This window comes from Lissotriton vulgaris, chromosome 12 (genome assembly GCF_964263255.1).
Source record: "Lissotriton vulgaris chromosome 12, aLisVul1.2, whole genome shotgun sequence".
Classification (NCBI taxonomy): Eukaryota; Metazoa; Chordata; class Amphibia; order Caudata; family Salamandridae; genus Lissotriton; species Lissotriton vulgaris.
Window position 1 is genome coordinate 29,138,352 of NC_141700.1, and position 15,734 is coordinate 29,154,085.

General features: G+C 49.6%; 1 protein-coding gene across 1 annotated transcript in view; it reads left to right on the forward strand.

Moving 5' to 3' along the window:
- The first annotated feature begins 12,962 nt into the window (after window positions 1–12,962).
- The window catches only part of TM6SF2 (transmembrane 6 superfamily member 2), a 42,995-nt gene continuing 40,223 nt past the window's right edge, over window positions 12,963–15,734 (forward strand). The window contains exon 1 of the mRNA XM_086946850.1: window positions 12,963–13,397. Within this exon, the coding sequence (XP_086802976.1) occupies window positions 13,300–13,397 (98 nt within the window). The 5' untranslated portion in view covers window positions 12,963–13,299. The remainder of the gene's footprint in view (window positions 13,398–15,734) is intronic.

A 15,734-nucleotide genomic window follows, 5' to 3' on the forward strand; every position in this document is an offset into this window, starting at 1 on the left:
TGGTAAGAGGCCTCTTCTGTGTGATTTTACCATACTGCACACATGTAACCCCTTCCATCCTGGTTTTGCACTAAGGAATGCAATGATTTTTAGGTCTGGCCTGCAGCGATGCACACATTCAATGCCTCACATGGAGCTGCAGATTGGAGTTCTGTGGGAAAGTGGTTGTTCTGGGTCCCTGGGGCATGAGCGCAGTGGTCACATGCAAGCCCTTTTCCTCTGGTGACCCCTGGCTTGTACACTTTTTAAATGGTTTAAAAGGCAACCTAATATCTGTACAAACACAATAATAACAAAACAAGTTACAACAAGTTCTAAATGAAAGATCTAACACAAAAAGCACACTACTCTTCAAGGAGATCTACAGCTGCACCTTGTCCCTCTTACTTTCTCAGAAAATGTTTTGATCCTGTGGGGCCACCGTACACAAACCGGCAGTCACAACTGTGAGTGGGAGCTACATCCTAATGTTGGGTGGTGTAGTCCACTGATCTGACCAGATTAGCAGACCTGAACCCAATGACATGTAGGGGAAAAGTTCAGGACTGGAGATGGTGTCTGGAGTGCAGTGGTCACCATAGGTGGGCTATACCATAGACCCCCCAGGTACTCTATTATAGTATATTGCATCAGCCCTTTGAACATAGTGGAGGACCCTCTGCAGATTTTGCACACTGTCAAGCACTTAAGGCATTATCAGCAAAATATTGCGAATTTTGCACATTTAAAAACCCTTTAAGTGATAGTGGGTATATATTGCAAAATTTGCAATGAAAAAAGATACAGCGGATAAGGCACCACGAATAACAACGGGCTACCTTGATGTACAGAACTAGTGAATTTTGACCTAATGCAGTATCACAAAAGAAAAAATCGCTGAATAGCATGTAAAGTACTGGATCAATGACATAAGGTGGATTACATGGTGATTTAGGTGTATTTGGTACCTTGCGATAACAACAAGTATATATCCCAAGGAAGATTCTTAGTGCAATTGATATATATGATGACTGTAAATCGTATTGTGAAGTTTTGCAGTGTTGGGTTCTATTTATTTATATACTTATTCATACAACTAAGTTATCTTTAGTCTGTCTGCGTACCCGTACTAATTGAGTAAAGATGTGGTGTGGACTTGGATGGGAATTGTGATCCGCCACTTCACCATAATTATAACAGTGCATCAAGTTATATCTGCCCCCTTTTGATCGGAACAATGTCATACACATTGCATACTTCTGATGTATAGTAGTTTGAAAGCCATGGACCAGTTCCATTACATTTGTATGTGTGGTGGGAGGACTGTAATAGCCCTTTAAATGTGACACTCCGTACATAGAACTCTATGACCCAGTCGAAGGCTGGTTGCCGAAACGCGTAGGTCTGCTCCCTCCTAATGCATGGGCACTTTTGCAGGTCATAACAGAAAAAGAAAAAAACTATAAAATGCCTGAAGCAATCCCACGGCCTGCGTTTGTGCCGTCTTCCTGTGTTTAGCACGTTTATACTTTTGAGGAGGCGAAGTTGTCGGACAGTGACCAGGAAATGTATATCACATGTATATATATATATGAGTTCATTTATAGGTATTTAAATTTCCCTTCACATTAGCAAGATTTTAACATAGTTCATTTTACAAAAACCCTCTCACTGTGCAGTCAGAGGAAGAAATCCACACACATCTCCATGTTAAAAGAATAAGCATAATTTTGCCAGAAGACGCAGCCTGACGTTTGAATTGTCTTTGAACGCACAGCAAACGTGAAAAGATAAAAAACTAAATTTAAAGGCACCATTGTGACTCCTTCCACTTGGGAGCTCCAGCAGAGTTATTTTAGGGGTGCTACAACACCCCCTGCACCCCTACTTCCTGCCCCTATGTTTCAGGCCTTCTTGGTTCATTATTTGAAACAACAATATTTCTTTTACGTGTGTATTCAACAGGCATTGTGTTAGTTTTATGATTTATCAACATACATTGTGCTTCTTTAATGTATACATTGCTACAGTACTTAATGTTATTATATGTTTGATATATTCTTATTATTAATATATAAACATTTTGAATGGAAAAAGTTGTGTACCTTGAGTGCAACAGTGTCCTCCGTCAGTGTTTACAAAGTTGCATATTACAGCAGACAGGTTTGTATATACACACGATCAGCAGGTGCTGCCACCCTGGCTCCATCCATCCCTCTGCATCTGGCATAACAAACATGTCCATTTCAAGCCCCCCACCCTGCGGCGGCATCATTCACTCGCTCGGACAGGATGTTCCACAGCCCACCTTACAGGCACCCAAGATATCATGGCACGTTGCAAACCCAACATCTCCTGAGGGGCACCAGCTTTTCGTTAAACATCTATATTTGTTATGACCAGTCTGACCATGCAAAGAAAAGCTCCTAGTATGGTCCTTCATCCCATGTCTTGTTATTGTTGTTGTTATTGTTATTTCCGGCTTATATAGCGCCAACTCACCGGCAGGTCTCAAGGCGCTTATGACCAGAAGGCACACTACTTATTTGGCAGGATGAAAAAAATACCAAAGTGTAGCTAGACTATTACTCATAACTCTGTTTCCAGCTGTAGGGTGTTAACCTACAACAGAGTGCTCTAAGATAGATTAGTCCATTGGAAGCAAACAAGGACTACAATGCCCATAATGCATTAGGTTGCCAGATGACAGATCAGTGGTCCAACTGGATCTGTAAAATGTTGCCAGAGTCTGGTGAGGGGTCCAGGCATCTCCTCATGCTTGTTTTCTTCCTAGTCATGGTCTTTCTCAAAGGGCCAATACCCTTTTTCCTCCTCGCTCTTCTCAACGATCAAGGGCCCGTCCAAAGCTGGCAAATCCAGAGGTTGATATGGTCTGGAGCGCACGGAAGTCGACGTTGAGCAGCACAGAGTCAGAAATTGGTGTGATTTTGTCATCCTTCGGGGTTGGCGCCTGGAGCTGGGGTGGGTATATGCACCCGTGTCCATCATCAAACTAGATTCAGGGGTGAATCCGGCGGACACTGGGGACATACTCACCGGCGGTAGCACGACAGAGGGAGTCGCTGGTCCCAAGGTGGCGTGTATTTTAACTGGGAGCGCGACGCTCTGGGTAGTGTGGAGCGGGTCCAGACGCTGGCTCTACAATTTTAGTGCGGGAGTGGGGCTGAGAACCCCGACGTTTGTATGGGGAACCTGAAGAACGCTTCAAACAACTTTTTCTTGTGCTTCTTAATCCAACCCATCTTGGAGGAAGAAGTCTTGGACCAGGAAGATAATTGTCCATGAGAACAGCTCCAAGAACGACCTTGTGAATAGGACCTAGAACGACAAGGAGATGCCTTCTGCTGCACTGGGTGCTTCATTGCCCACTTGCGAATCGCTTTGTGTGCATCGGCTTGTACTCAAATCAGGCGTTGGGGTCATGCCCTGATTCCAGGCACCAGAGACTCACTAAGTAGGGATCAGACATAGACATCTGTCTGTGACATTCTCCACAAGGTTTAGCTGGGGACATGCCCCTAGCACACCTGGAGCAAATGCTTAAAATAGCTGACAAAATAGTCAAAGAAGTTTATCAAAAAATGACCGAGTTAGCTCTCCAGATCCCTGCTGCTGGCACAGAAGGACTGGAACTGATGTCACATGCCAGGGTGGCACATATATGACCAGTCAATGTCACCTCTGACGTGGATGATGTTGACATGGACCTGATTGAAACCACCTATCAGCACGCAGAGCTACTGCTCAAGATTTTCCGGATCCAGTCTGACCGCTCGGGGAACATTCTATGGTGAGGAATCTGTGAGGAAGTGTTACCGAAGGTAAGTAATGTGTTCATTTGGGTACTATACATATATATAGCAATATTCTGGGATCATTGGACCCTGGTACCACTGCACCATTGCAAACTACTCCCCCATAGTTAACATGGAGTGTGTGAGCCACCATATCTGCTTGTCTTAGAATTGTACGTTTTCTTGGGAGCTAGTTCAAGAATTTTGCTTTGTATTCTGGACTTATACGATGCAAAGTCTTTGTTTTATGAGGGTAAACATAGCTAGAAGTCCCAGATTGCAAACTACAACCCTGCACTGTATAAACCACTCCGGCATGGACCTGGGAAACTTAGGAGCCCTGCTTTGCCACTAAAGAACAATATGGCTCAGCTTTACATTCTGGGACTTATATGACACATACTCCATGTTTCATAATGGTTAATCAGGACTACAAGTCCCAGACTTTCGGGGTGGAGGGCTAACTCTTCGGTCAATGGGGCGGCACAAGCATGTCAAGCAATGTAGGTGGAGATATCTTTATAGCCAATATGAGGGAAAGAAGTGCCAAACTGCAGTTTAAACATGTTGACAAACACAATCTTATTATGAGTGCCGGACTGGAGTCCATATTAGCCCTAGATTCCTCACTTAGACTCAGCTGTTGATGAATGAATGAATGAATGAATGCGGATTTATAGAGCGCATAGTTACCTGGAAGCATCCCAGCGCTAACCAGAACAGAGAGACCAGTGCGAGTACCAGAGAAAAAGAGGAAAGGGTCAAGGGAAGAGGTGGGTTTTCAGGAGTTTCCGAAATCGCAGATGGCAGGGTTCAACCCGTAGTTTCAAGGGGAGGGAATTCCACAGTTTTGCTGTGTTGACCGAAAATCGCCGTCCTCCTGTACGTGCCTTTTTTACTCTGGGCACAGTGACCAGACGTTCATGGTCTGAACGGAGTGGTCTGTTGGCTTTGTAGGGTACGGCTAAGTTCTTTAGGATGAGGGGCCCCTTGTCCTGCAACAGTTTGTGTGCAATACATAAGGATTTGAATTTTACCCTTTCGCGTATCGGAAGCCAGTGCAGCAGCTTAAGTGCTGGTCTTGCTGATATTCTGGCTGGGGTGCCCGTGAGAAGCCTTGCTGCAGCATTCTGTATCTGTTGGAGCTTGTTAAATGTGGTTTCCGGTGCACCAAGGAAGATAGCGTTGCTGTAATCCAATCTGGACAGGATCAGTCTTTGGATAAGTAGCTTCCGAGACGGCTGTGGGAGAAGTGGCAGAACTTTCCGAGCCGATCGGAGGAGGCCGAAACAGGCTCCCGCCATTTTTTTTAGCTTGAGTCTTGAATGAAAGATCTTGTTGATGACTGGCCTACTTGCTCAGAGTTTGACTCATTTACTGCATATGGATATTTCGAATTGTGACAGGTTTATCTTGCTGTGGTCAGATATCGTCCATTATTTGACTTTGAGATAGGACACACATGAAGTCCTGCAACTGTCCTGTGACCTAGTGGGGTGCACCAAATGTGCTCTCATTTTGCTGACAGTGGACTAGTATTCCTGTCATGGGTCTAGCATGTAAAGCGGTGGTAGCAGCATACAGTGGTTTGTGAATCCACAATCGTGATCAGACCTTCTATCTGTGTAGCCGGCCCCTCTTGTGTAAAGTTCTGCATCAATGTGTAAACTAGATCCTAGTACTAACATACAAGTGGATTGTTTGCGGCTTGTGTTGTACATGCAGTATATGCATGACTGAGCCACAGTAATAGAGGCCTGAAGGACACATTTTTTAGCCCCATGCCTGCTCCTGAGCACAAGATGAGGGTGAGATTGTTTTCACAGACAGTGAAAGGGTATTGCTCTCATTCATGAAAATGGAGGGAGGCGACACAGCTCCTTTAACATTCACTTAAGCACTTCCTGCTGTGATTGGAGGTGCTGATTAGTTTTCCTGTGGTACTGTCATTTTAGTAGGTGTTCGGGTAGGACTCTCATCTTTGTTGTTCATGGTGATAGAGCTCTTTTAGGTAAAGCCAGCCTTTTGTCTTCATCCTGATCACTGTTCAGTGTGGCCAGCGAAAAGCCAGTTGCAGAAGCTTCACACCTCCTTAGACCTCTGTCTGTCTGGAGACTACCCTGCTGTGAAGAGCAACACACTACACAAAGTCTCTATCTAGAGAAGCACCTCCGCAAACATGGTTTGAGATTGCAGACAAAGAATCCACATTCCTTCTCTGCTTTGCCTGCATAAAAGTGGGAGCTACTAACATCTTTGTTGCTCCAGTTCCAAGTCCTTTCATCAAGGAAGGGAGTATTCTTCAGTATAATTTGATGACTGCTGTACAACAACCAGACTGGTGACCGTGTGACATCCAGCTTCCCAGAGGAGAGGGTGCATTAACTGGAGTCTTACTTGCTAGAAGAGCTATACCCCTGACATGAAGTGTCTGGAAGCCAGCCTGCCTGCTGAGAGAGTGAAAGAGTCTGTCAAGTTCAGGAGGTGGGACTGCCCTAGTAGTACCAGAAACAACCAAAATCTAGTGTGGATGGTCTAGCAGGAGAAAGAAGTCTGAAGAAAGTAATCTGCAAGTTCAAAGAGGGTGGGTGCAGAAGTGCGGTTCCAAGGCGGAATCATGGGCAGGCAGCTGACTTTGCAATAGGAACAATCATGGTTGACCTCGATGCTTATATGAAGAGCTGTGCCCATGGTGAATGTAGCCACCAAAACCCAAAGCTGTTCCTGTGGCTAATATCGTCACAGAAGTAAAAAACGATGTCCATGGTGGACGTCACTGCCGTTGCCAAGACTTGTGCGCATGGTGGTCACCACTGCATTATTTACAAAGTGCACCCTGTGACTGCCAGCATGCTGATGTGACACACTTGTAAGTGGTGCCCCATCTGCTGCCCAGTGACCCAAAGCAGGTCTGATGCCTGCCATGAGCCCTCACCAACTTCCATTACCTGCATTCCCGGAAGGACTCATCATGGCTGCAACTATGGCTGCTCCATCCTGCTGTAGCCGACCCAGACTCTTCTAACCATGCCGTCTCATCCTCGAATCGGGAGAGATCCGAGGCACGAGATGCTGAAAAACATAGAGTCTTGCAATGTGGTGAGGCTGTATCAAGGAGACAGTACCGTGGGAGTGAACACGACACCAGGCACCCACCCGCATGAGGCCCTAAACCGCATTCAATCACTGGAGAGGAGGGCAGAAGACGCCGAAAATAGAAGCAGGCGCAACAACGTCCGCCTGGTGGACCTTCCGGAGAACCGACGCACACCCCATTCCCCGAGCTGATGAGCTCATTGACCGCCTAGGGTCTGCTCACTATCTCAGCACCTTTGACTTGACCTGCGATTACTGGCAAATCGCACTCACGGAGGGAGCTTGGGAACGATCCGCTTTCTCCACCCTGGATGGCCAATACCACTTCCGGGTGATGCCCTTCGGAATGAAAAATGCCCCCGCCACCTTCCAGAGGCTGGTTAACCAGGTACTGGCTGGGTTGGAGGAATTCAGCGCCACATATCTCGATGATATCGCGGTGTTTAGCACCCACTGGACCGAACACCTACAACACCTCTGGGAGGTGTTGATGGCCCTGCGTCGAGCGGGCCTCACCATCAAAGCCAGCAAATGTCAGATCGGACAAGGGTCCTTGGTCTACCTGGGGCACCAGGTCAGGAGCGGCCTAGTGGCCCCCCTCCAACCCGAGATCGATGCAATCGTTGCCTGGGTGGCCCCCACAACCCAGACGGAAGTACGGGCTTTCCTAGGGCTCACGGGTTAATACCCAAGATTCATAAAGGGGTATGGCAGCATCGTAGTCCCCCTCACAGAGTTGACCTCCGAAAAGCAGCCAAAGAAAGTTAGCTGGACCCCCGCCTGCCAGAAGGCATTTGAAGCATTGAAAGCCGCCATGTGTACCACCCCAGTACTGCAGGCCCCAGATTACTCCCGAGAGTTCGTAGTCCAGACGGACGCCTCCGAGCATGGCATCGGAGCAGTCCTGTCCCAGATGAATGATAAGGGCCTAGACCAGCCAGTGGCATTCATTAGCCGGAGGTTACTCCCTCGAGAGCAAAGTGGAGCACCATCAAGCGGGAGGCCTTCGCGGTGGTTTGGGCCCTGAGGAAGTTAAGGCCCTACCTGTACGGTACTCACTTCCGGGTCCAAACCGACCATCGACCCTTCCGGTGGCTAATGCAAATGAGAGGAGAGAACCCCAAACTACTACGCTGGTCCATCTCCCTCCAGGGGATGGATTTTACTGTTGAGCACCGTCCTGGTACTGACCACGCCAACGCAGACGGCCTGTCCCGGTTCTTCCGCCTCAGTGAAGAGAACCCCCAAGGGGATGGGTTGTTTTCTCCGCCTTTCAGCTGGGGGGGACACGTGTTAGACCTGGCCTCGTGGCGTGGTTCCCCCCTGTTCCTCAGTGTCCCACTAGCCCCGCTCTGCACCACGAAACCCCTGGTCGTCCCGTTCCCTGTCCGCCCCGCTCCCTACACAACCCTACCAACGGACGACCATCCCTGCATGCTCCTCCCGGTACCGGGCACCCTGAACCTGCATCACCCCACAGGGCCACCGGCCGCCATTACCCTTCCCGAGGTCCCGGACCCCTTAGACTTGCCCGACCCCGGTCCCAGCGAAACTTAGGCTGCAGACACGCCATGCCCGGCTGGGGGGGTAGAAGACTTCCTGAGTGAGATAGGACCAAAGAGTTTCGATTGCACCTCCCGCCTCTCTGGGGGACTGATTTCGCTCACACCTCTGGCCTTCCCAAGTGGGCTGGTTTCGATCGCACAGCTGGCCTCCCCGAGAGCTGGCTCCAGACCCTGCTGGGTGTCTGGGAATACCCGGACGCATGTTCAAGAGGATCAAAGGGCCAACCGGACGAACTCCCCGACGACCAGCCACGGGGCATGAGATCTCCGCCTGCGAGGGTCCGGACATCAAAGGGCCACTGCCCTATATCAAGGGGCTCCCAAGAACTAGCGGGCAGTTGTATCCTGGACAAGAGAGCCCTGCTGATCTGATCGCGGCTCAACCCCTTGAGGAGAGGACTGAACTTTAGAACTCATCGAGCCCTGCTGACGCTGTCGCGGCTCATTCTCGTGAAGACGGAACTGGAACCTCGGAGCCCTGCTGACCTCGTCGCGGCACATCCTTGAAACTCGAAGGACATTCGCTGAACACCCTGAGCCCTGCTGACGTTGTCGCGGCTCCTCAAGAACTGACTGACACTCTGTTCACTCCGGATCGAGCCCTGCTGACCTCGTCACGGCTCAAGGAGAACCTTAGACCGGCTGGACCATCGACGCTACCAACACGACCTGAAGCGAGAGGAGTAAGTACAGCAGCTGGTACGACCACCATCTCCCGTATCCCCCGGATCGAGGATTGAGAGCTGTGCACAGGGTACGCTTCGTACTGGCCTGATACTGAGACTGTCCCACTTCCTTGCTCCCCATAACCGAGACTTTATGATCCCTCGATCGCTTGTAAATACGAGTTCATTTTGCATAAAGCCCTACTGTTGATAAAGAACTTCCTTACTGAAATCCATGGTGTGGTGTCCGTTCATAAGTGTGGTGTGAGCTCAGTGTGTACGATCTTAGACCCGGCGAGGACTTCACGTTAGGATTCAGAAGTATTCCTGGGAGGGGTGGATCACGGGAAGGTCAGGAGAATACATTCTGACCCCCACTGGGGTCGCCCTTCTAACAATACCTAAGCTTGATTGACTTAAATAGTCACAGTGTTTTCTGTCACAGACTGGGACCTTGTAGTACTAAATATACACGGCACCAACACATGACCCAACACCTGCGTACCCTCCACTGGCTCCCCGTCAAGAAAAGCATGAAACGAACTCCCAGTGAACATCAGACGCTCCCCCACCCTCCACACCTTCAGGAAGAACCTAGAAGACCTGGCTCTTCGACAGAACCAGAGCTGCTCCCCACCCCCAGCGCCTTGAGACCCTCACGGGTAGGTAGCGCATTTAAAAAACCCTGATTGATTGAAGTCACTATTCTCCACGACATCTACCAGGATTCGAGGAGTTGGCCTAACGGCTAGGACGGTCGTCCTCGAATCTCAGGAAGCGAGTTTGAGTCTCGGCAATGACGGTGAACATCCTGGGATTCGGGGCAAATCACTTATTCTCCCCGTTCCTAACAAAAATCAATGTGTGTTCATGTAATGCAACTGGTGCTATGTAAAGCGCTCTGATACCCGATACCTTTGGGTCAAGTTGGCGCTATATAAAACTCCTTAAAAAAATTCTGTGGCCCTCTGGTTACAAACAGACCTCTGCAGTGCATTAACCAGTGGCGGCTGGTCCATAGGGGCGCCGGGGCAGCGCCCCGCAAAAGAAACGGCTCACGGCAGTTCCGGCCGGCAACAGGAATGTAAGCAGACAAATTGCTTTCACAATTCGTCTTTTTACATTTCCAGGCCGGCCTGTGCTTCACTTGTGAAAGTGCGCACGGCGCACGCAGGCAAGCCGCTAGAGCAGGGGGTCCAGAAGATGGGCCATCTGACTGCGCATGTGAGTGAGGAGCGTTGCCCCTCACTCACATTCACGACCCATTAGGTATGCTGCGCATGCCTAGTTTAGTGCAGGCGTCTAAAGATAGGCTCATGTTGGGGCGGTGACGTGTTTTTAGTAATGTCGCCCCATGCCCTATCAAATGCCAGCCGCCCGGCCCCCCGTCGCATCCAATCTCCTGATTTGGCACTGCAGTTAGTTTCCTGTTGAGCAGCAAAAGAAAAGAGCGGGGAGAAGTTAGTTTGCGGGACCGGAGGAGATGCATGGTAAGTTCTTTTCATTAAATGAACTCTCGCCCCTTCATGCCAGCCGTGACGGGTCAGGGGTTCATTTGCATATGCTTAGGGTATGAAACGCGGGTGCACACAAGGTACGATATGTGGCGAGTCGACATATAGTAATACTCCAAGATTAAACGTAAGTGCTGCCACTAGCTTGCACACATGACTTGAGATAGTTCAGTGTGTTAAAGCATCTGCTGCAGAAATGTGTGCGTCTATTCCAGGTCACCCGTTTATTTCACGGCATGGGGTTTTGGAAATGTAAAAATTCTCAGAATTTCTTTTTTGATAGTTGCAACAACAGCCTTCAACAGATTTCATTTTATAAACATTTTCCAGAAAATGAGTTAACAACTGTCACCACAAATGTAATGCACTCTTTGAACTAAGGTTATAAAATTTCAAAATGTTAACAAACGGTAGAGGCGGAATAGCATGATATATGCATTTATTATTGCATGCATGTTGGTGTATGTTTGTATGTGAATTTGTATAGTACATACCTAGGGCTTACAGGATGGCAAATACATGGGCGGTAGAAGGTTTCCAGCATAAAAAGGTAGGGGTGATGTAATATGTAAACTGGCACATCCTTCAACATCGATCCTAAAGGCTTGTTAAGAGTCCATAATTTATTTTTATGTGGTCATAAAAATACATGAATGATGGATGGATGCAGGGTGGGTGCATTAATGATTGTTCAGTGGATGGGTGGGTGGATGGGTGCATGCATGGATGCATGCATGATGGGTGGTGGATGCATGAATGATGGATGCAGGATGGATGGGTGGGTGGATGGGTGGGTGGATGGGTGGATGCATGAATGAATGATGTATGGATGCAGGATGGGTGGATGGATGGGTGGATGCATGCATGATGGATGGGTGGATGCATGATGGATGGGTGGATGGATGGATGGATGCATGAATGATGGATGGATGGATGCATGCATGATGGATGGATGGGTGGGTGCATGAATGATGGATGGATGGGTGGATGGATGGCTGGATGCATGAATGAATGATGTATGGATGGATGCTTGCATGATGGGTGGATGCATGATGGATGGGTGGGTGGGTGCATGAATGAATGATGTATGGATGCAGGATGGTTGGGTAGATGGATGGATGGGTGGATGCATGAATGATGTATGGATGCATGCATGCATGATGGGCGGATGCATGATGGATGGGTGGGTGGGTGCATGAATGAATGATGTATGGATGCAGGATGGTTGGGTAGATGGATGGATGGGTGGATGCATGAATGATGTATGGATGCATGCATGCATGATGGGCGGATGCATGGTGGATGCATGAATGAATGATGTATGCAGGGTGGGTGGGTGAATGGATGGGTGGATGCATGCATGATGGGTGGATGCATGATGGATGGATGGGTGGGTGCATGAATGAATGATGTATGGATGCAGGATGGGTGGGTGGATGTATGGGTGGATGTATGAATGATGTCTGGATGCATGCATGCATGATGGGCGGATGCATGATGGATGGATGGGTGGATGCATGAATGAATGATGTGTGCAGGGTGGGTGGGTGGATGGATGGGAGGATGCATGCATGATGGGTGGATGCATGATGGATGGATGGATGGGTGGATGCATGAATGAATGATGTATGGATGGATGCAAGGTGGTTCGGGCTCGCTCGCTGCGGTGCAATATGCAAATTAGTTTACGCCTCACCACTTTCAAATGTCACCAGCTGCCCCTGGCATTAACTAATAGAGGTTTCATAATGTCCAATATAGTAAATTTCCCACTGATAAATATAACTTTTTCATTTAGGCTGTGCATTATTTTATATGTAGTCTCCTGAAGGTGGAAGGCCTAAAAAAGTTACAGAATATTTTATTTTTTAGCCTCACCTTTGACCCCAACCCCATTGCAAACAGCATCACAGTTCCCACACTTTTTTTTAATGCACTTCGACTGCTGATTGAATAATACACAGGGGGCTCGGGTCCTGTTTTGGAGCTTAAGAGGCAAAACAAGCCAATGGCTTGGCACTTTATATTAATGTGCTACAGGGCCTCGTTTGTGTTGCAAATTAAATCCTTTCTCCCACTCTGGCTGCAGCAGTCCATAAGATCAGTGGGGCAGCAGGGGGCAGGTAGAAATTAAAAGACACAAAGACCCCAGAGCTGAGAAATGGTCTGTTGAAGACCTGCAAAGCACTTCGAGTATAAGCCACAAGCATCGGGCACTTCAAGGGCCGTCTCTGCTCCAGAGCACGTGCTGCGGCAGAGGAGGTAGGCGCTGCGCACCCCGGAGGGGCGGGGCAGCCTGGCCCTTTAAGAGGCGGCGCATGCAGCTTTAAAGGTGAGTGCTGCTATCAGGTGCCCTGGGTGTCGAAACCTGCCTGCCCCGCAGCTGCGACCTTTGCATCGGCGGGTGCCCGGGGCTTTGGACGGGCACAGGCGAGGCGGTGGCAGAATGGACAGATCTGCCCCCGGATGGACTTTTTAAACTTTTAAAAAGGGGGTTCTCGGCACAGCGGTATGTGGAAAGGAATTTAAGTAGCAACTTGAGCCAGAACAGGGCGAACCTGTCCTCCCACAGACGTTATTCGTCGCAACATCCTGGTGACGGGAAGAGGCGCTTTTCAAGGTTTGCGACTCAAGCGCTTGGTGGAAGCTTCGAGGCGCGGCAGGGATGGGGCCCGCGGGTCCGCTGCCCACAGGGGTCTTCCTCCTCTCCCTCACCGCCTTCCCGATCTGCTATGGGGTTAACAGTGTGGTGTCCCTCTCTGAGTAAGTATAGCGCCTCGAGCAGTTGCTGTGCTTCCAGGTGCGTCTGTCATGTGGCTCTCAGTCCTGGCTACGGCACGTCTGACGGCGCTGCACGCCGACGCTTCTGATGGGAAACGTCAAACTGCGATTCCCAGAATGCAAAGTGTTGTTGACTACTACAAGCCTCCTGCACTAACTGAAGGGGGCTTCTTAGATGTACCCCTCACAGCTATGGCACATGCCCCCAGACCGATGCAGAGTTGTCTGCTTGTTCCTGGCAGGCACGAGCAGCTCACACAGGCTTGTCTTTCCCTAAGCATTCTGGTACATGTAGTTCAGTGCTTTGTTTATCTCAGTACCAACCATTTTAGCTGTTTGAAAGAGGGACTCGCGCAGGATGGAGGCGTGAAGCACACCTGGGGCCCGGGGGTAGTGCTGCGCGGCAAAGCCTGAGCTGGAAACATGCAGCATCTGTTGAGGGGTGCAGGTATCGGGAGAACCCCAGTGTGGGAGTCCTGAGTGGGAACAGCCGCCTACGGGGTTTGACCAGCTCGCCATCCCTACTGGGGAGAATAAAACTACAAGATCCAGAATGCAAAGGGGAAAAAACAGATCTTGAGCTACTCACCTCATACCCCGACCCTTCAGAATGTGGAGCGAGTACTGACACTGCGAGAGCCTGCCTACTGACCGCTCGGGGCCCTGAAGGTGTGGAGGGCCAGGGCCTAGTCCTGCCCCCAGTACCAGCCTCTCACAGAGCCCCCAGTACTAGCCTCTCACACTGCCCCCCATTGTCCGCTTTTGCCCTGCTATTGCACAGTATGTTATATTAAGAAGAGATTTGTACAGCGCCTTGCTCTAATGCTTTTGTGACGCTTTGTTAGCTCAGGCCTTGGCTGCCATTGTACAGGATGTGATGCATGTGTCACCCGGAAGCTGATCAGGTGTGAGCCTAGACACACATTGGGCCTCGTGGGGCTACTGCTAGCCAGGCAGGACTTCAGCTTCTTGCGGAACTCCGGAAGTGAAGAGGCGGGTCTTGCCACGACTTGTGAGGGGGCTAGGAAAAGGCTGGGCCAGCAGACCTGGCTTTGTGTATGTGTGCACATAGGCGTCCAGAGGAGCCTGGATGGTTGGTGAAGGCAGGTGCAATTGTTGAGGTGTGCTGGGCCAGTGTTATGTAGTGGCTTGAAAGTGTGAATGAGGAGCTTAAATGTGCTCCTTTGTGAATGGGGAGACAGTGTAGCTCCTTCAGCACCAGCCCTGCATGCCATTGCAGAAGGTGTGATACATACATTGATTGCACAGTTCCTGCATGCCATTGCACGGTGTGCGATACGTGCATTAACAGCACGGGTCCTGCATGCCATTGCACAGTCTGCGATACACGCATTGAATGCACGGGTCCTGCATTCCATTGCACAGTGTGCGATACATGCATTGAATGCACGGGTCCTGCATGCCATTGCACAATGTGCGATACATGCATTGAATGCACGGATCCTGCATGCCATTGCACAGTATGCGATACATGCATTGAATGCACGGGTCCTGCATGCCATTGCACAATGTGCGATACATGCATTGAATGCACGGGTCCTGCATGCCATTGCACAGTATGCGATACATGCATTGAATGCATGGGTCCTGTATTCCATTGCACAGTGTGCGATACATGCATTGAATGCACCGGTCCTGCATGCCATTGCACAGTGTGCGATACATGCATTGATTGCACAGGTCCTGCATGCCATTGGGGTGGCTGAGTGAGCTAAAGAACGGTGATGGATTAAACCCAGCTCAGTTGACTGGGGGTGAGTGTTTGATTTGCTCAAACGCTCCGTCCATCACCACCTTTGTTTTTTCTTTGTTTGCCCTAAGTTGGCAGGGTATGCTCAGACGTGAGTCCCTTGCTCACTGCCACTGGATTCAAGCAAGCCCGGCTGAAGACGGCTGAAATGCCAGAAACCGGTCCTGGGAAGCTTGATTCCGGTCCAGGGAAGACATGGCTTGGCAGTTCGGCTGGACTGTTCCCATGAGGCACAGGGTCAGACTGATTTGCATATGGCCATGTCTGAACTGGGGTGGCGGAGTGGGCTAAAGAACGGTGATGGATTAAACCCAGCTCAGTTGACTGGGGGTGAGTGTTTGATTTGCTCAAACGCTCCGTCCATCACCACCTTTGTTTTTTCTTTGTTTGCCCTAAGTTGGCAGGGTATGCTCAGACGTGAGTCCCTTGCTCACTGCCACTGGATTCAAGCAAGCCCGGCTGAAGACGGCTGAAATGCCAGAAACCGGTCCTGGGAAGCTTGATTCCGGTCCAGGGAAGACATGGCTTGGCAGTTCGGGCTGGACTGT